The sequence below is a fragment of the Dasypus novemcinctus genome, chromosome 21, assembly GCF_030445035.2.
Source record: "Dasypus novemcinctus isolate mDasNov1 chromosome 21, mDasNov1.1.hap2, whole genome shotgun sequence".
NCBI lineage: Eukaryota > Metazoa > Chordata > Mammalia > Cingulata > Dasypodidae > Dasypus > Dasypus novemcinctus.
In genome coordinates this window covers 13191768-13211072 of record NC_080693.1, presented here as the reverse complement: position 1 = coordinate 13211072, position 19305 = coordinate 13191768, and the positions used below count along the sequence as shown (strand labels likewise).

Genomic DNA, 19305 nt, shown 5'->3' with positions numbered 1-19305 from the left:
AAGTCCGTTTCCCCCTACAGATGTCTTTTTTGTTTTGTTTTGTTTTGTGTTGGTTTGTTTTTTAATTTCTATAGATGACTTTTATGTGCCAGGGATAAAACAGCGACGTCAAGGAGAAGCCCCTGCCCTCCTGGAGCTTACACCGTAGGTGGGGAAACAAAAAACCAACTGGCAAGCCCATGAACCGAGCAACTCACTCCAAACCCAAGTCACTGCTCAAAAGTAACCAAACCAGATTGAGATGGGATGGGAGGGGGCAGCTAGGGTGGGGACACTGGCCAGGGTGGCCGGGAAGGATGTTGGAGCTGAGTCTCAGCCCTGCAAAGAGCCCGTGGGCTGAGCGTCCCTGCGGAGGCCCTGCCTCAGTTTGCCAGAGCTGCGTAACAAACACCACGGACAGGCTGGCTTAAACGATCGGGATTTATTGTCACGCCATTTTGGAGGCTAGAAGTGCAAAACGCGGGCGTCAGCAGGCCGTGCTTCCTCTGAAGCCCGCGGCGTCCTGGTGGCGGTGGTCGCTGAGCCAGAGCTCGGCCCCTGCCTTCTCTTTCTCCGTCTGTCTCTTGCTGCTGCACCCGAGTTTCCTCTGCTTGAAGGACGCCGGCCATGTGGATGAAAGCCCACCCTCGTTCAGTGTGGCCTCATCTTAACTAAAAACATCTTCAAAGCTCCTACTTACGGGTGGGTTCACACCCACAGGACTGGGGGGCGAGGGCTTGGGCGTGCCGGGGGGTGCGGCAGCGTCCGGTGGGCTTGGTGGGGAGCCTGGATTCTGTTCTTCAGAGAGACAGCAGCGGTTCGCTGGAGCGTGGCCGTGCACGCTCGCTGAGTCACCAGCCGCCGCGCCGGGGCCCAGCCACCCTCTCAGGCACGTCCTTCCCCAACTGGCCAGCTCCTCCCAGCAGAACCCAAAGGAACCAGGAGCTCAGGGTTTGGGCTCCTCTGCCTTTGTTTTTTTTTAATCTCCAAAACTCTTAACCCCTCAATGAGTATTCGTGGAATGTGCAGAATGCTTTGCTGGGCTCTGAGGACAAGGCAAATATTTGGAACCCTCAAACAGCCCAGGGTCAACGAGTTCAACCCTTTCCTTGGTATCTGTAAAGTGCCTGGCTCGTGGCATGCCCGGAACAAGTGGTTTGCACTATTATTATTATGAGCATATTTGTTTGGGACATGATGAATTGAGAATAACCGCATTCCTTCCATGCCATCCACTGGACATGAGCTCAAGTGGCATCTCAGCTGGCTTAGGATGGGCCGTAAAGGCACCAGGCATTTCTAAGGGAGCAGCTGAGCATCACCAGCCGCCCGGATCTGCAGGGCAGGCATCTCCCACTTGTCCCTCCTGATGCCCATGGAGAGCCCACTCCAGCTCCGGGCCCTCATGGAAATGCCCCTTCCTTCCTGAAGAAGCCAAGCCTTCGTGGAGCTAGAAGGTACGTCCCCGCCTCCGGGGGGCCGATGCACTCCTGTGCCCACCTTCGCTGGGAATCGGGAAACAAACACAAAGTAATGCAACCAGGTGCCAAGTGCCACCCGTTAGACTGGCCAAAAATGAAGTCTGACACCATCCAAGAGAGATAAAGATATTGGAAAATGGGCACACTCACACGTAACTAGTGGGGGAGGGGGTAAATTCATGCAGCAATATCTAGTGACAATGGAACGGTGTAGACCCACAACTCAGATCCGTTTGTGGTTAAACACCCTAGAGAGATGCCTGTGGGTTCAGAGAGAGACATGCGTGAGTCCTCATTGTTTATAAACGCAAGGAATCAGAAACATCCTGAAGGTTCCTCGACCAAGGAGGGATGGAATATGAAACGTGGACTACCACACATCAGTTGAAAGGACAGAAGTACCAAGATATATATATATATATATATACATGTATGCGAATGTGAGTTGATCTCCCTATGCTGGGTGAAAACGGGAGGATGCATAACGATATTTACAGGATACCAGGTCTAAAAATTTTTTTAAATAACTAATATAAAACAATGCTACATGCTGCATTGTTCATTGACAAATACATACTTATGAAGGTATAAGATGAACAAACCTGGGGAAGCGGACTTGGCCCAGTGGATAGGGCGTCCATCTACCACATGGGGGGTCCACGGTTCAAACCCCGGGCCTCCTTGACCCGTGTGCAGCTGGCCCATGTGCAGTGCTGATGTGCGCAAGGAGTGCCCTGCCACGCAGGGGTGTCCCCCGCATAGGGGAGCCCCACGCGCAAGGAGTGCGCCCGTAAGGAGAGCCGCCCAGTGCGAAAGAAAGTGCAGCCTGCCCAGGAATGGCGCTGCCCACACTTCCCCTGCCGCTGACGACAACAGAAGCGGACAAAGAAACAAGATGCAGCAAATAGACACAGAGAACAGACAACCGGGGGGGGGGGGGGAATTAAATAAATAAATAAATCTTTAAAAAAAAAAAAAAAGATGAACAAACCAGCTCATTCTAATGTCTTCTCTCTTAGAAGAAAAAAATCAAAGGTGAATCTGCCAACGTTTTAGCTCATAATTCTGGATAGTGAAAATATGGCTGTTTGTTATATGACTGGTGGTTATTTTCTGTAATTATTTACTTTTTTCGAGAAAGGGAAATAAAAATAAAACGCTTTTCAGGGAAACACAAGCGAAGAAATGGAGAAGGAATGATAAACTTGGCAAGCCATCCTGGATGGACCTTGAAGACATGATGTCGAGTAAAACAAGCCCAACACAGAAGGACAAATGTCGCATGACCTCACTGTTATGAAATAATTAGAATAAGCAAATTCACAGAGTCAGAAACAAGAATGCAGGTCCCAGGGGGCGGGGTGGGTGGGGAACGGGCGCTCATGCTTGGTGGGTGTGGAGTTTTTGCTTGGGGTGATGGAACAGTTCTGGTGATGGATGGTGGTGATGGTGACAGGACCTTGTATATGTAATTAACACCACTGAACTTGATACCTGATTATGATTCAAAGGGGAATCAATTGTGAAGAATTCTAGCAATTTGGCACATTAATGCAGAACGGTAAAATTGGAGTCAGGTAGTGAGAACTCTGTGTTTTCTGCATGATCTGTCTGTAAACCTACGACTTCTTTAATTTAAAAAAAAATTGTAAAGTGTCATCATCTTGCAACTCCAGTGTACCATTTGTTTCAGCCGAGGATGATCAGTGAATGCTAACGTTGTCAAGGGAAGGGTGGTTGGGGAACAAGATGCTCACAAGGTCCCAAAGAATCACCCCGCTGACTGCAAAGGTGTCAGGGCACCTGCGGCGGGGAAACGTGGTGTCGCACGTGAACGAGTGATCACAGTGAGTGACCTCCTGCTGGAACAAGAAGGCGTCGCTGCACCTCTTGACTCAACAGGAAGCACGCAACGCCCCCTGGGAAGTCTTTTCTCAAAAAATGTTGAAACTGAACCCAATTGAGCATTAGATTTAACGTCCTGTTTCCAGGAAATGACCGAGGACAGAGAAACCCCAGGAGGAAATAACCAGATGACCACAGATGTGGGACATTCTGTAAGACAGCGGCCAAGCCCCTCCAAAGCCAATGGCAAACAACAGATGGAAAAGAAGAGAAAAGAAAAGGAAAAAAAGGGAAAAAGGAGGGTATTATTCTAGACTAAACAACAACTTAAAGGCCATAACAACTGCATGCAGTGCGTGACTGCTTCTTTCACTCTGCTTCAAAAGAATCAATCACAAAAGACTTCTTAAGATAACTGAGGAAATCGAAATACAGGCCAGACATTTGATAAGGTTATTGAATTATTCCTGATTTTCTTAGATGTGAAAATGACAATTCGTGTAAGAGAATGTCCTTTTTCTTGGGAGACAATAGCGTAACCAGGAGTAAAGTGCCATGTCATGTTTGCACACTGATTTCCGGTGTCTGCACAAATGCAGCTGGAAGTTACAGATGTGGCCATCGACAGTAATAGTGGTTAAATCTTGGAGGATTAATGGGTATTTGCTGTGTTCTACTTCTGAACTTTCTCTGCGTTTTAAATTCAGGTTTGGAGGTGCTTTAGTTTTCTAGCTGCTGAAACAGATAATATCCAATGGGATAGCTTAACAACAGGAATTAATTGGCTCGCAATTTCAGAGTCTGGAAGGCTTGCCTCTCGCAAGGTCAGTGTGTCTGGCTGGTTGGCCATCTCTGGGGTTCCTTGACTTTTTCATCACATGCACATGCACATGGCAGCCTCTTCTTTCTCTTCCAGGTTCTGAGCCCAGCTTCTGGCTGCTCCCGTGGCTTCTCTTTTCTGTGTCCAATTTCCTTTGCTCGAAAAGACTTCAGCCATACTGGGTGAAGGCCCACCTCACTCGGTTTGGGCACACCTGGACAAATAAAATCTTCAGAGGTCCCGTTTATAGATGGGTTCACACTCACAGGGACGGGTCGAGACTTGGACCTGCCTTTTCTGGGGGGACACGATTCGATTCCCAACGTGGTGGAAACTTATAAAACAACAACAGCTAGCTCTTCGTCGTAAAAGGCTGGGGCTCTTATTGTAAAGGAACCACTGTTTGGTCTCTAAAGTAAGTTTTGCTCAAATAATGGCTCCTAGCGTTTCGAGAAATTAGTACAAATCCAGGGAATGGGGTACATTAGCAATGTAAGAAATTCAATGCAAGAGACTGAGCCATGTATGTAAATCGCGATAATGAAAATCGGGGCTTTCGCTGCATTTCTAAGAAATATCCTTTTTTTGGATACTTTTGCTTTTGTCTTACCTCTAGTGGGTGGTTGGAGAAGGTTCACCAGCAAGGTCTCTAAGGGGTTAGAGAGGGGGCGGCAAATGCGGAGGAAGGAACCAGACTAAAACTCTCACTGCTTCAGGAAGAACACATTTAGAACAGGCTTTGGTCCTTAAGATCAAAATATCACAGGTGCGCGTGTTGAAACGTGAGCCATCCCGCTGGAAAATACTGACCGCAGGGACATCAGTCCCTGTGGCCAAATAATCCCATTCACGGAACCCACGCCATTCAATGAGACACTAGGAAGATAAAATGCATCCTAAACGAGCATCTGCAAAGTGTTTAGAACAGTATCTGAAACACTGCAAGTGCTACATAAATGCTATTGTTACTATTTCTGCATTTTAAATGCACACTAAACAAGATAAGGTGAGGGCAGCGGGTGTGGCTCACTGGTTGAGCGCCTGCTTCCCCTGAGTAAGGTCCTGGGTTCAATCCCCAGTCAGTCCTTAAAAAAAAAAAAAAAAAAAAAGAAGAAGCTGGAGTACCCTAAACCTTGCATTTGGGAGGGGAGGGGGAAGGAGAGAGGGGTATATGGGAATCCCTCTATATTTTTGATGTTACATTTATGTAATCTAAAGCATCTTTAAAAATAAAAAAGAAATTTTAAAAGGAAAAAAAAAGACAAGGATTGATTGGTAGGATATGTTAGGTATAAAAACAACAGGCTAAACACTGTTTAAGCTGTACAGACCAGCCACTGTGTTAGGAAAGGCGGTGGGGTGGGGGGTTGTCCAACGCAAAACGTAGACTCTAGCATGGGCTTTGCTGGAAAGCTGCACAAACAAGCTCTGCCATGGTCGTTGCCTTTGAGTAGGGTCTAGGTTATCTAGACAGAAGAGATATTTATGTTTGACATGTTCCCTGATTTGCATCGTTTGAATTTTTTTTAACCATGTGAACATTTAAACTATTTAAATATACATGTGTACATGGATGGGCTCCGAAAACTCGACATATACAAGATAGCTTTACGCTGGGCACCCAAATTCTGTCACCTTAGACCGTGAGACTTAAAATTAGAACCCCACGTCCCCGGAGACAATTCAGAAAGGGCTAGTTTCAGAATGAGGTTTAGCAGGTTCCGAGTGAGGTTCAGAAACGCGAGCACCTGTGCTGAGAACCCCAGCGCTGTCGGGGTCCATTTTCATAAGTCACGAGTTCCAAGCATGCCCATCAGCAACAATAACGAACATTCCTTGCGTTTGTGTGGCTCTTTTCAATTTTCGGCCACCCCGTAAGTTGGATTGGGTTTCACAGTAGTTGGGAAAATACAGAAATAAACAGACCTTCACATCTATGGCTCATCGATCTTTGGCACAAGGGAGCTAAGTCCACTCAGTGGGGAAAGAATGGTCCCTTCAATAAATGGTGTTGAGAAGACTGGAGGTCCATAAGCAAAAAAATGAAGGTGACTCCTTCCTCACACCACATCCAAAAGTTAATTCCAAATGGGTCAAAGGCCTAAGGATAAGAACCAGAACTATAAAATCCTAGAAGAAAGCATAGGGGAGCATCTTCAGGACGTCGTGTAATGCAGTGTTCTCTTAGACTTTACACCAAAGCACAAGCAACTAAACAAAAAGCAGATGAATGTGGCATCACCAAGATATAAAACTTTTGAGAATCAAAGGACTGTATCAAGAAAGTAAAAAGTTAGCCTGCAGAATGGGGGAAAATATTTGACAACCATGTATCTGATAAGAATTTAATATCCAAAAAATAGAAAGAATTCCTACAACTCAAAAACAAAAAGACAAACAACACAATTAAAAAGTGGGCAAAAAACCTTGAACAGACATTTCTCCAAAAAGGATAAACAAATGGCTAAAAAGCACACGAAAAGAAATTCCCAACATCCTTAGCCACTAGAGAAATACAAGTAAAGCCACAATGAGATACCATGTCACAAACCCACTAAAATGGTTATTATTTTTTAAAAATGGAAAATAGCATGAGTTGGAGAGGAGATGGAGAAATAGGAACCCTTGTACATTGTTGGAGGGAATGGAAAATAGCACAGCTGCTATGGAAAACAGTTTGGCAGTTCTTCAGAAAGTTAATTATAGAATTACCATATGACCCAGCAATTCTGCTTCTAGATACATATCCAAAAGAATTAAAAGCAAGGACTTAAAACAGATATTTGCGCACTGATGTTCATAGCGACATTATTCACAATTGCAAAAAGATGAAAGAGATGCGTCCCTCAGCAGATGAATATGATAAACAAAATATGTCATATGCATACAGTGGAATATTACTAAGCCATAAAAAGGAAGGAAGTTCCAGTGCATGCCACAACACGGATGAAGCTTGAAGATGTTATGCTGAGTGAAATAAGCCTGACACAAAAGAACAAATAATAGTCTGGCTTCACTTACATGAAATAATTAGAACAAGCAAATTCGGAGTCAGAAATTATAATTCCAGTTACCAGTGGCAGGGGGAGCGGTGAGGCCTGGGGAGTTAATGCTTCATTGGTTTGAGTTTTTGTTTGGGGTGATGGAAAAGCTTTGAGCATAGGTAATGGGTGACGGTGGCACGATACTTGAGTGTAATTAACACCACTGAATTGCATAACTGAAAAGGGATCAAACAGGAAATCTGATGTTGCTACCAGACTAAAGATCTTAAAAACAACTGAACGAAAAGGAAAAGTCATGAGATGGTATTCACAGCAGCTCTTAATCAAAATGTGTCAGGTCTGTTCAATTTAGATATAACTTAAAACAGGAGCTCCTCAGAAAGGTGTTGAATTCTCAGGATATGTTTACTTCTACCATCTGCAGAGTATTTAGAAGGCATTTAATTTTCTGTATCCTGATCTCGGTACCTGAGGGCCAGTGTGGGTGGTGAAAGGGGAGAGGTGCCTGCCTCTCACCCACGGATGGTACAAATGGAAAGAGCTTCCTTCTTCCTCCTTGCTTTTCTGGGAAGGTAATATGCTAGGCTTTGCAGAAAAGGAGCAGGCAGGGCAAACCGACTCGATCCTTGTCGATTCGGCTTGTGTTTGCCGTAGAATAAAACTTGTAGGAGGATAATATAGCGAATTTATAACAGTGATTTTGACAGATGAGGATTGTGGTTCATATAAATACAGGAATTTCTTCTACAAGGTGTTAAGACTATGGTGATACGAGGGGAAATATAACTAATGTAATTTATATACTATAGTTAAGAACAATATTGTAATATTTTTGGAGCAAAGCAGATACTATATTAATTTTAAAGGTTAAGAAAAAAGAATACGGATTTGGTTTTAGAGATATGAATATGATTAAGGCTTATATTTTCTCTTCATTTTCTTCACCAGCAAGGAGACCTTGCTCACGTCATTTAACTAGTCTGTGTTCATCTGTGTATCTTTCTGAACACTGGAGGAACAATTGCGTCTGTTTTTTGGGAATTAGATGAGCTAAGAGTGCCCGGACACATCTTTTTAAGAGTAATGCTTCCATAACTTATTGAGCTTGTCTTCTGTCTATTATCTTATTTTTTGAATTTGAAATTAAGTTTGAATTTTTAATAAAAGTTTTCCCTGGAAACCTGTGGGACATGTTAGAATAAGACTGAAGAATTCAAAGCTTAAAAAAAAAGAAACTAAGTTTCAGTGGAATATAATAAAGGCTGTAGTTGTTATACTTACCATTTGCTGGGAACTGAGTCCAGGCCAAGGACTTGCTCTAAGAACTTTATTGTGTTAACTCTTCCTTCTCATGGCAGCGCCTGAGATGTGGACGGTGATCACCCCATTTTCTTGGCGAGAATATGGAGGCACAGAGAAGTTAAGGAAATGGCCCCAGGCCACCAGCTGGTAAGTGGCAGAGCCGAGATTCAAACCCGGGTTCTGGGGTTTAGCCTCTCAAGTGTTCTGATTGGGGAAAAGAACTCAAGAAACCCAGAGAGCGGGCACCTACCCTGGCCTGGGGCAGTCAGGGATGGCTTCCGGGAGGAGGTGGCGCCTCACCTGAGCTTCGAAGGAGGAGGAGGAGCTGCTGACCAGGCAACGAAATAGGAAAAGGGGGTCCCGAAAGAGGGTAGGGCCTGAGCATTTACCTGCTCTTGGGCGGGTGGCCTGGGCGGGGGCGTGAGAGTGGGGGGAGTGAGGGCGGGCATGGGGCGCAGCCGGTGGGCCGGGGCCTGCGCGGGGAAAGGCGTGCGCCCAGGGCGAGCTGACCGCGCCGGGACGGGAGGGCCGGCCTCAGGGCTCTGCCTGCGCACAGTAGGCGCTCAGGCAGCTCCGGGGGGGTTCCCCGAGGGGGGGGGCAGCCCGCGCCCCTCTGCTCCTCGGGGAGGGAACGCGCAGGCGCAGGCGGAGGGTGGGGGCCGGGAGCTGCTGATTTGCATCTTGCAGGTTGGGGGGAAAACCCAGGAAGCGCAGCCGCGGCGGCGAGGGGCGAGCGGCAGGAGCGGCCGGGCCGGGGCAGCCGAGCGCTGTGAGTAGCCGGCCGGGCGGCGCGCGCGTCACCCGTGGGTGTGAGCACGTGTGCCAGCCACGGGTGTGTGCAAGCGTGTGTGCCAGCCGTGGTGTGTCAGCTGTGTGGGTGTGTGAGCACGTGTGCCAGCCAGGGGTGTGTGCAAGCGTGTGTGCCAGCCCTGGGGGTCTGAGAGTGCGTGTGCCAGCCGTGGTGTGTCAGCTGTGTGGGTGTGTGAGCACGTGTGTCAGCCACGGGTGTGTGCAAGCGTGTGTGCCAGCCGTGGTGTGTCAGCTGTGTGGGTGTGTGAGCACGTGTGCCAGCCAGGGGTGTGTGCAAGCGTGTGTGCCAGCCGTGGGGGTCTGAGAGTGCGTGTGCCAGCGTGGGTATGTGTGAGCACATGTGTCAGCTGTGGGGGTGTGTGTCAGCCGTGGTGTGTGTGTGTGAGAGAGCACGTGTGCCAGCCCTGGGTGTGTGTGAGAGCGTGTGTGTCAGCTATGGGTGTGAGTACGTGTGCCAGCCCTGGGTGTGTGTGAGAGCGTGTGTGTCAGCTGTGGGTGTGTGCGGGTCAGCTGTGGGTGTACGTGTGCCAGCCCTGGGTGTGTGTGTGAGAGCACGTGTGCCAGCCCTGGGTGTGTGTGAGAGTGTGTGTGTCAGCTGTGGGTGTGTGCGGGTCAGCTGTGGGTGTGAGTACGTGTGCCAGCCCTGGGTGTGTGTGTGAGCACGTGTCAGCTCTGGGTGTGTGGGGGCGTGTGACAGCCGTGGGTGTATGTGTGAGCGTGTGTGAGCTGTGTGTGCGGCAGCCGTGGGTGCGCGTGGCAGCCGTGGGGGGGGGCGCCCTGCGCCGGGTGGGCCGGGGTCTGCGCTGAGCCCGCCGCCCGCGCCCCGCGCCGCCCTGGCTGGGGGAGCGCCCCGCGGGCCCTGGGAGCCTTGGGGTGCGCGGCTGCGGGTCAGGGGAGGAGGGGCGCAGGCTGGGGCGCAGGCGTCAGGCAGGGACCCCGGCCTCACCCCTGGGGCGCCCTCTCCCCACCTGGCCAGAGGCTCCACACGGGCCAGGGAGCTTCTTCAGCGTTTTATTTTAAAACGGAAACTCAGGCCGTCCTGGCCGGGGCAGGCTAAATGCCCCGCGCGCGCCCCGTCGCCGGCCTCCCGTGCGTGGCCCCCGCTGCCCGCTGCCCGCTGCCCGCTGCCCGCTGCCCGCGCCCCGCTGCCCGCTGCCCGCTGCCCGCTGCCCGCTGCCCGCTGCCCGCTGCCCGCTGCCCGCTGCCCGCTGCCCGCTGCCCGCGCGTCGTCAGGCTCATCCAGCAGCGCGTCCTGTGCGGTAGCTACGTCAGGAGGCGCCTCTTAAAAACAAGCACGCCTGGAAAGTCAAACTACCCTTACACCTTTACACACGTCCCAGTCAGATTTCAGAAGTTCCCCGGTTGCTTCATAAAGGGCTTTTTCAGTTGATTTGTTCAAATTAGGATCCCAGCAGGGCCCACATTCGGTTACTTTTCTTTTTCAGATCCTTTTTTTTTTTCACTTTTATAATATAGAATTTCCCATTTTGACCCTTTCTAGGCTATGATTCAGTGGTGCTGATTACATTCATAATCCTGTGCTGCCGTCGCCGACACCGTTTGGTTGTTTTAATTTAAAGCAGCCCCCTGCTCTTTTTTGTTGAGGAAACTGTCTGGTTCAGCCTGTAGAGTGCTGAGCTGGCTGGAAGACGCAGCCACCCTGGGAGCGTACACTCCCGAGGCAGGTGAAAGTGCCTTCCTGCCGCTTCCTCGCACCCAGGGCCCAGAGGGGCCGTGGCGGGCCGGGGCTGCACAGCCTGAGCTCAGGGCCCTGCCTGCCGCGGCCTGCCCCGCGCCCCGGGGGGCGGCTCTGCTCTCTGATGCCCTCTGCGACCAGCAGCCGGGCCCACCCCGGAGCTGGATGAGAGCTCAAACAGAAAACTTTTGGGAGTCAGACCAGGGCGTGAGGAGGGCCGGCCCGGATGGCCCCGAGTGGCCGGCAGCAGCGCAGAGCCTGGCCTCACCCGGGCCGCTGGCGTCGGGGCACGGTCAGCCCCCTCCCAGGCCAGGCGCCCGGGCACTGCTTCTCCTCCCACCCCGCCCACAGTCACCTGTCCTCTTGGACGAGCTCCCTCTGCCCGGGTCTCCATTTCCTCAACTCTAGCACGAAGGAGAGCATCTGTCCGCCACATAGTGCCCCCCAAACCGAAAAGGGCTTTGTATCTGTCCCAGCCCTTTCTTGAAGAGTCACGAGCAAAGGCTCTGAGAAGGCCTGCAGTTACCAAAAAAAGCTTTGGCTTTCTTTAACATAGCACTTTTCAAACGGAGCCGGCCAGAGGGCCCCTTTTTGGTAAAGCACCTGTTTTCAGAGCCTGGGTACTTCCTCTGAGAACTCTTCCTCGCTGCTGTCCTCGGGTCTCCCTGGAGTGAGCGGCTGCTTGAGTCCTGGTTGTAGCATGGGGTCCGATCCCACGCCCCAGGCCCCAGTGAGCCGAGAGAGCTTCCCTTACGCCCTGTGTATCAACACGGACTCTTTCTCAAGCTTCATGTCAGCCTGGCTGGGGCCAATCTTGGGGTTCTCCTGACCTTTCTTGGGGCTGCATCGTGGTTCTGGAATTTTCCATCCGTTCAGGTGGTGTTGGAGGAAGAGGGAGCAGGGGCAGGCACCCCTCTATTCTGGCGGGCACCACCCCGTCAGGTGTGGGGGCTTTGGTGGCATCGTGGCCACAAATCGGTCTCGGAACCCAGCCGTAGCTCTGCGGGCACTCAGGGTCCAGGTCTCGTCCTCTGTCGTGCCCCCCATTCCAAAGGGGGATGGTGACGCAGGGGTTTCTTTTTCATTCCATTCATTCCTCCTAATTTTTAAATTAACTTTTTTGAATAGATGGTATACCACAAGGTTTGAAAACCAGAAAATATAGAAGAAAATACAGGAAGAAGTCTTCCTTTCTTCTTTGTCCCCCATCTGCCCAGTTCCTCCCCTGACAGCTTTATGGGGTATAATTCACCTGTTTAAGGCGAACGAGTCAATGTTTTTAGGATGTTTACAGAGTTGTGCAGCCACCCACCACAACCTGATTTTAGGACATTTTCACCAGCCCCCCACGAAAAAAATATACCTTGTCACTCCTTCCTTGCTCGTTCCCCGCCCCAGCCGGAGGCAGCTGCCACTTTAACTTTCATCTCTATAGGTTTGCCTGTTCTGGACGTTTCGTATAAATGGACTCATACGGCACGTGGTATTTTGTGGTAGGCTTCTTTCACTTAGCATGGCATTTGTGAGGCTCATCCATGTTACAGAATATATCAGAAATTCATTGCTTTCTGGAACCAAATAAATTTCATTGTGTGGAGAGACTGTACAATGTTCGTGTATGCGTAAAGAAACCCTGAAATGGTGAAGTCTTCATCCATTTATCTGTTGGTGGACATTTGAGCTATTTCCGCTTTTTGACTATTGTGAATGGTGCACGGACACGTTTTCATTTCTCTCGGGTGAAGATACCCAGGTGGAATTGCTGGGTCATATGGTAACTGTTTAATATTTAGAGGAACTGTTCAACTGTCTTCAACGGGGCTTCACTATGTTATAATCCCACCAGCAAGGTCTGAGGGTTCCAGTTTCTCCACATCCTCACCAACACTTATTACTGTCCGTCTTTTTCATTGTAGCCATCCGAGTGAGTGTGAAGTGGTATCTCCTTGTGGTTTTGACTTATTTCCCTAATGACTAAGGATGCTGCGTATCTTTCCGTGTGTTTATTAGCCATTCATGTATATAGATATATTTGGAAAAATGTCTATTAGAAGCCTTTGCCCACTTTTAAATTGAGTAATTAGTCCTTTCACTATTGATTTATAAGTGCTTTTTATATATTCTGAATACAAATCCCTTATGAGATGTATGATTTGCAAATCACTCTCTTGATGGTGTCCTTTGAAACACAAAAGGTTTAAATTTTGATGAAGTCCAATTTATCAATCTTTTCTTTTATCGTTTGTGCATTTGGTGTCATTATTTGGCCTCAAATCACAGAGATTTACTCCTGTATTTTCTACTAAGAGTTTTGTAGTTTTAGCTCTTACATTTAGGTCTTTGATCCATTTTGAGTTAATTTTTGTCTAGGCTATGAGCTAAGGATCCAACTTCACTCTTTTGGGTGTGGATATCCAACTGTGCATATGTAGTACTTTTTATTATAAGTCTATTCTTTACTCCATTGATTTGTCTTGGTGCCCTTGTCGAAAACCAATTGGTCATAAATGGACTTCTGAATGCTCAATTCTAGTCCATTGAATCTGTCTTTCTATCCTTATGCCGGTATCACGCTATTTTATAATAAGCTTTGTAGTAAGTTTTGAAATCAGGAAGTGTGAGTCCTTCAACTTTGTTCTTTTTCAAGATTCTTCTGGCTATTTCGGGTATCTTGCATTTCCAAATGAATTTTAGGACCAGTTTGTTAAATTCTGCAAACAAGCCAGCTAGGATTTTGATTGGGCTTGTGTTGAATCTGAAGCTAGAGTAGTATTGCCATTAAAACAATCCGTGAATATGAGATGTTTTTCCATTTATTTGGCTCTTCTTCAATGTCTTCCTACAATGTTTTATAGTTTTCAGTGTATAAGTCTTACACCTCCTTGGTTACATTTATTCCTAAGTGTTTTATTTAGGTAACTGTTTTCCTCTATGTCATTACAGGGTTTCTTTATGTGTATACAAACAATTAGAAATATAGATTATAAATTCCCTCCTTTTTGGAAAAAAACAAAACAAGGAGCCTATGAACCATGCTGTTATGTCCCATTTTTGGTTCTTGTTTCACATTTAATACATCTTGGGGTTCTTTTCATGGTGGTATATGAAAAGTGTACTCATTCTTTTTTTGTGTGTCGATGCATAATAATCTGGTGTATGAGTATACCATGATTCACCTGATTAATCCTCTTTTGATGGACATTTGGGTTGTTTCCAGTCTTTTGCTATTACAAACACTGCTCCAATGAATTTTTCACTTTGCACTCTTGAGTAAACCCTCAGACTTGCTAGTTTGTTTTGTGTAGGCTGTTTTGTCTACCTTTTTTTCATGGCTTTGGGTTTGGGGTTCTAGTTAGAAAGGCCTTTCATGCTCTAGAGTTACAAGGAAACTATCAAATGGTTTCTTCCTAGAAATTTTATCATTCTTTTTCAGATTTAAATCTGTGATTGGGCTGTTGTTTTGTTTTGTTTTTAGGAGTTCTGGGGATTGAACATTGAACCCGGGACCTCGTACGTGCTAGGCAGGTACTCAACCCCTGAGCTGCACCCACTCCCCTGGTTTTTTTTTAATCTAAGGAAAATTATTCTCCATGCTTGTTTCTGGCCAAGTCACTTTGTCTGGTCCCAGAACCTTTCCCACTGTTTTAAAGCAAAATCCAGGATTTCTGCTTCCCCCACCTTGACATCTCCCCCCTGAGTCAAGGATCACGGGGGCCAACTACCTGCTTGAGTGGGGGAGATGCTGGCAAGCTTGGGGAAGGTACCCGATGAAAATCAGAGATGATCCCAGCCCAGCTGGTTTTGACACAGTGGAGGAATGTAAATTGCTTTTCACTCAACAAGCCTTGTCTGAGCACCACTGTGTACCAGGTATTCAGTCACTTATGAGCATTTATTCAGCCCCTGCTGTATGCCTGGCATTCTGGCAGGCTCTGGATTCCGAGGTGAATGAGACAGTCGAAGGCAGATCAAGGAAGGCACCTGGGAGATGCTCAGAGAAGTGGGACGTGCCCGAGGCAGCTCAGGGACAGGGGTCTAGGAAAACGGTGGTGCTTCAGCCACGACCTCGGGTCCAGGGAGCAGTTCCCAGGTGTGGAGCTCTAACTCGATGTGACTGTCATTATCAATAGCTATTCATACTATCATCGTTATGTGTTATTATAAAATGACAATTATTAATCCATTATACTCTATTCCATTTATGTCGGAACAATAACTACCCTTCGTCAACCGCTTCTTGGTCCGGTTACGTGCCCGACAGGCTCTCGTTCTTGAGGAAACCTTATCCTGCCCAGTTTACAGAGGGGGAAATCCACGGGTGGCACAGCTCAGAGCCTCTCCCAGGCTGACTCAGTGGTGACCTCAGAGCTGAGTTTTCCACCACGAGCGCGCCACGCATTCGCTCACTGAACTGAGGCAAATCCGTTTTCAGAATGACAATGGCTGGAAATTGTCGCCCCCGTTTTACAAACCAGAAAACCTGAGAAAGCTACTTGTCTAGTCTTCCAGCATCTCATTAGGTTCTTCTGGTTTAGACACAGCGTGGGGTAGTGGGTTCACAGCCCTGAAGAGCTCTGAAAGTTAGTTCGGGTCTCCCGGTCTGTAAGTTGTCTTTTCAGTTTTTCAATAATGTCCTTGGAGGCACAAAAGCTTTTAATTTTGATGAGGTCCATTTTCTCTATTTTTTTCTCTTGTTGCTCATGCTTTGGGTACCGTTGTCTAAGGATCCATCATCAAAAGTCATTATAAGAGTCTTCTAAGAGTTTATGGTTTTAGCTCTTATGTTTAGGTTGTTGATCCATTTTGAATTTATTTATTGATTTTTTTGTTTATGGTGTGAAGCAGGATCCAATTGCATTCTTTTGAATGTTGACACCCAGTTTTCCCAAAGCCATTTGCAGAAGAGACTATTCTTTTCCCATTAAATGGCCTTTCCATTTATTTAGGTCTTTTAAAATTTCTTTTAGCATGGTTTTGTAGTTTTCCATATTCCAGCCCTTTACATTCTTGGTTAAATTTATTCTTAGGTATTTGATTATTTTAGTTAATACTGTATATAGAATTTTTCCTTAATTTCCTCTTCAGATTATGTACAGAAGTGTATAGAAACACTCCTGATCTTTGCATGTTGGTCTTCTACCTCACCACTTCGTTGAATTTGCTCTACTAGCTTTTTGTGGATTCCTTTAAGAATTTCTAGGTACAGGATCATGTCATCTGTGAATAGAGATAGTTTTACTCCTTGCTTTCCAATTTGGATGACTTTTATTTATTTTCCCTGCCTAATTGCTCTGGCTAGCACTTCAAGTACAGCGCTAAATAACTGTGATGACAGTGGGCGTCCTCGTCTTGCTCCTGATTTAGAGGAAAAGATAGTCTTCCACCGTTGAGTATATTAGCTGTAGGTTTTTCACATATGCCCTTCTATTTTTAGTTTTCTGAGTGCTTTTCATGAGGGTGCTGAATTTTGTCAAATGTTCTTTCTGCATCAATTGAAATGATCATGTGGGTTGTTTTCCCCCTTTGTTCTATTAACATGTCGTGTTACATTGGTTGATTTTCTTAGGTTAAACCACCCTTACGTTCCTGAGATAAATCCCAGTTGGTCATGGTGTTTAATTTTTTATATGTGATGGTGGATTTGGTTGGCTAGTATTTTGTTAATGGTTTTTGCATCTATAGTCTAATTTTCTTTCCTTCTGTTATCTTTGTCTAGCTTTGGTGTCAGGGTAATGCTGCCCTATAGAACGAGTTAGGAAGTGTTCCCTCCCCTGTATTTTTTTGGAAGAGTTTGAGCAGGATTCCCATTAATTTTTCTTGGAAGGTTTGGTGAAATTCACCAGGGAAAGCATCTGTTCCTTTTCTTTATCAGGAGGTTTTGATTACTGATTTAATTTCTTTTCATCTCTTTCTTCTTGAGTCAGTGTAGGTACTTTGTGTATTTCTAGGAATTTGTCCGATTTATCTAGGTTATCTAATTTATTGGTGTACAGTTGTTCACAGTATCCTCTTATATTTTTTTATTTCTGTGAAGTCAGTATTAATATCCCTGCTTTCACTTATGATTTTAGTTATTTGTGTCTTCTCTCTTTTTCCTTTGTCAGTCTAGCTAAGCATTAAGCAATTTTGCTGATCTTTTTAAAGAACCAGGTTTTGGTTTCGTTGCTTCTCTTTGTTGTTTATCTGTTCTCTAATTTGTTTATCTCCACGCTAGTCTTTACTCCCTTCCTTCTGCTTGCTTTAGCTTTAATTTGGTCTTCTTTTTCTACTGCCTTAAGATATAAGGTTACATGTTTACTTGAGATTCTTCTTTCTTAAGGTATGTGTTTAGTGCTATAAATTTCCCTCTGATCACTGTCTTCACTGCATCCCGTACGTTTTGGTATATTTTCTTTTCATTTTCATTCATCTCTAAATATTTTCTAATTTCCCCTGTGATTTCTTTTTTTGACACATTGGTTGTTTAGGTATGTGTTTAGTTTTCCAATATCTGTGGACTTTTTTTTTTCCTTCTGTAATTGAATTCTAGCTTCATTTTGAATGGAGAAGTTACTTTGTATGATTTCAGTCTTTCTAGAAATTTATTGAGACTTGTTTTCTGGCCTATACTGGAGAGTGCTCCTGTGCACTGGAAAAGAATGTGTATTTTCTCTTGGGTGGAGTGTTGTATCTACGTGTGGTAGGTGTAGTTCATTTATAGTGTGGTTCAGTCCTCTCTACACTTCTTCATCTTCTTCTAGATGGTTTATCCATTGTTGGAAGTGAGGAATTGAAGCATCCAACTAGTGTTGTAGAACTGTTTACTTCTCCTACAGTTCTTCATATAGCCAGGGGCTCTGTGTGGTGCATATGTTTATAATTGTTACATCTTTTTGATGAATTGAACCTTTAATCAATATATAATGTCCTTCTTTGTCTTTTGCAATAATTTTTACTTAAAGTTTATTTTGTCTTATACAGCCATCACTGTTCTCTTTTTGTAACTGTTTGCATGGAATATCTTTTTCCAACCTTTCACTTTCAACTTTTGTGACTTCGGATCTGAAGTGAGTGTCTTGTAAACAGCATATACTTGGATCAAGTCTGTCACCTTCACCTTTTGATTGGAGAGTTTAATCCACCTACACTTAAGGTAATTACTGATAAAGGACTTAATTCTGTCATTTTGCTATTTGTTTTCTGTGTATCTTATACCTTTTCATTCCTCATTTCTTACATTATTGCCGTCTTTCATGCTTAATTGATTTTTTATAGTTTATGATCTTGACTCCCTTATCTTTGCCTTTTGTGTATATTTCCTAGTGACAGTCTTAGTGGTAGCCACGAGGTTATAATGAACATCCTAAGTTTATAACAAGCTCATTTGATGTGCTGTCAGCCTAGCTTCAACAGCACACAAGAACTCCGCTCCTAGACAGTTCTACTCCCCCCCACTTTATGTTGCTGATGTCACAGATCAAATCTTTATGCATTGTGTGTCCATTAACATAGAGTCACCATTATTGTTTTATGTATTTGTCTTTTAAATCATACAGGAAACATAATGAGGAGTTATAAACCAAAAGCTTTTATATTTTCCTATCAGTTACCTTTACCAGACTCCTTTATTTCTTCATATGGTTCAAATTCCTGTCCAGTGTCCTTTCATTTCAGCCTGAAAGACTCCCTTTAGCATTTCTCATAGGGCAGATCTTCTAGCAACGATTTCACTGAGCTTTTGTTTCTCTGGGAGTGTCCTACTTTCTCCCTCATTTTTGAAGGGTAGTTTTACCAGATATGAAATTCTTGGTTAACAGTTTTTGTTTTTCAGCACTTTAAAATGAAATCCCACTCCTTTCTGACCTTCATGGTTTCTGATGAGAAATCTGCTGTACTTCTTACGGAGGATCTGTCTTCTGTGATGTCATTTTTTTCTTGATACTTTCAAGTTTCTCCCTTTGTTCTTTCAACAATCTAATTATAATGTGTCTCGGTGGGGATACCTTTGCTTTTATGCAGTCTGGAATTCGTTGTGCTTCTTGAATGTGTAGCTTCATATATTTTATCAAATCTGGGGAACTTCCAGCAATTATTTCCTCAAATATTTTTTCTACTCTTTTCTCATCTCTCCTTCTGAGATTCCTATTACACGTATTTTGGTAAGCTTGAGGATATCCCACATTTCTCTTAGGCTCCATTCATTTTTCTTCTTTTTTTTTTTTTGCTTTCTGCTCCTCAGACTTGATCTTTCCAATTGACCTTACATTCAAGATTCACTCCTTCTTTCTCCTACCTCATATCAGTTACTGAAATCCTTTAATCAGTCTTTCACTTCAGTTATATTACTTTTTAGCTCCAGAAATTATTTGATTTCTTTTTATGATTTTT

The 19305-nt window shown here is 45.5% G+C and overlaps 1 protein-coding gene across 1 annotated transcript in view; it reads left to right on the top strand.

The window, feature by feature from the left end:
- Positions 1–1260: 1260 nt before the first annotated feature.
- Positions 1261–19305, top strand: part of TNFRSF13B (TNF receptor superfamily member 13B) — a 50418-nt gene continuing 32373 nt past the window's right edge. The window contains exons 1-3 of the mRNA XM_058283331.1: positions 1261–1436; positions 8489–8579; positions 9120–9201. Coding sequence (XP_058139314.1) covers positions 8559–8579; positions 9120–9201 — 103 coding nt within the window. The 5' untranslated portion in view covers positions 1261–1436; positions 8489–8558. The remainder of the gene's footprint in view (positions 1437–8488; positions 8580–9119; positions 9202–19305) is intronic.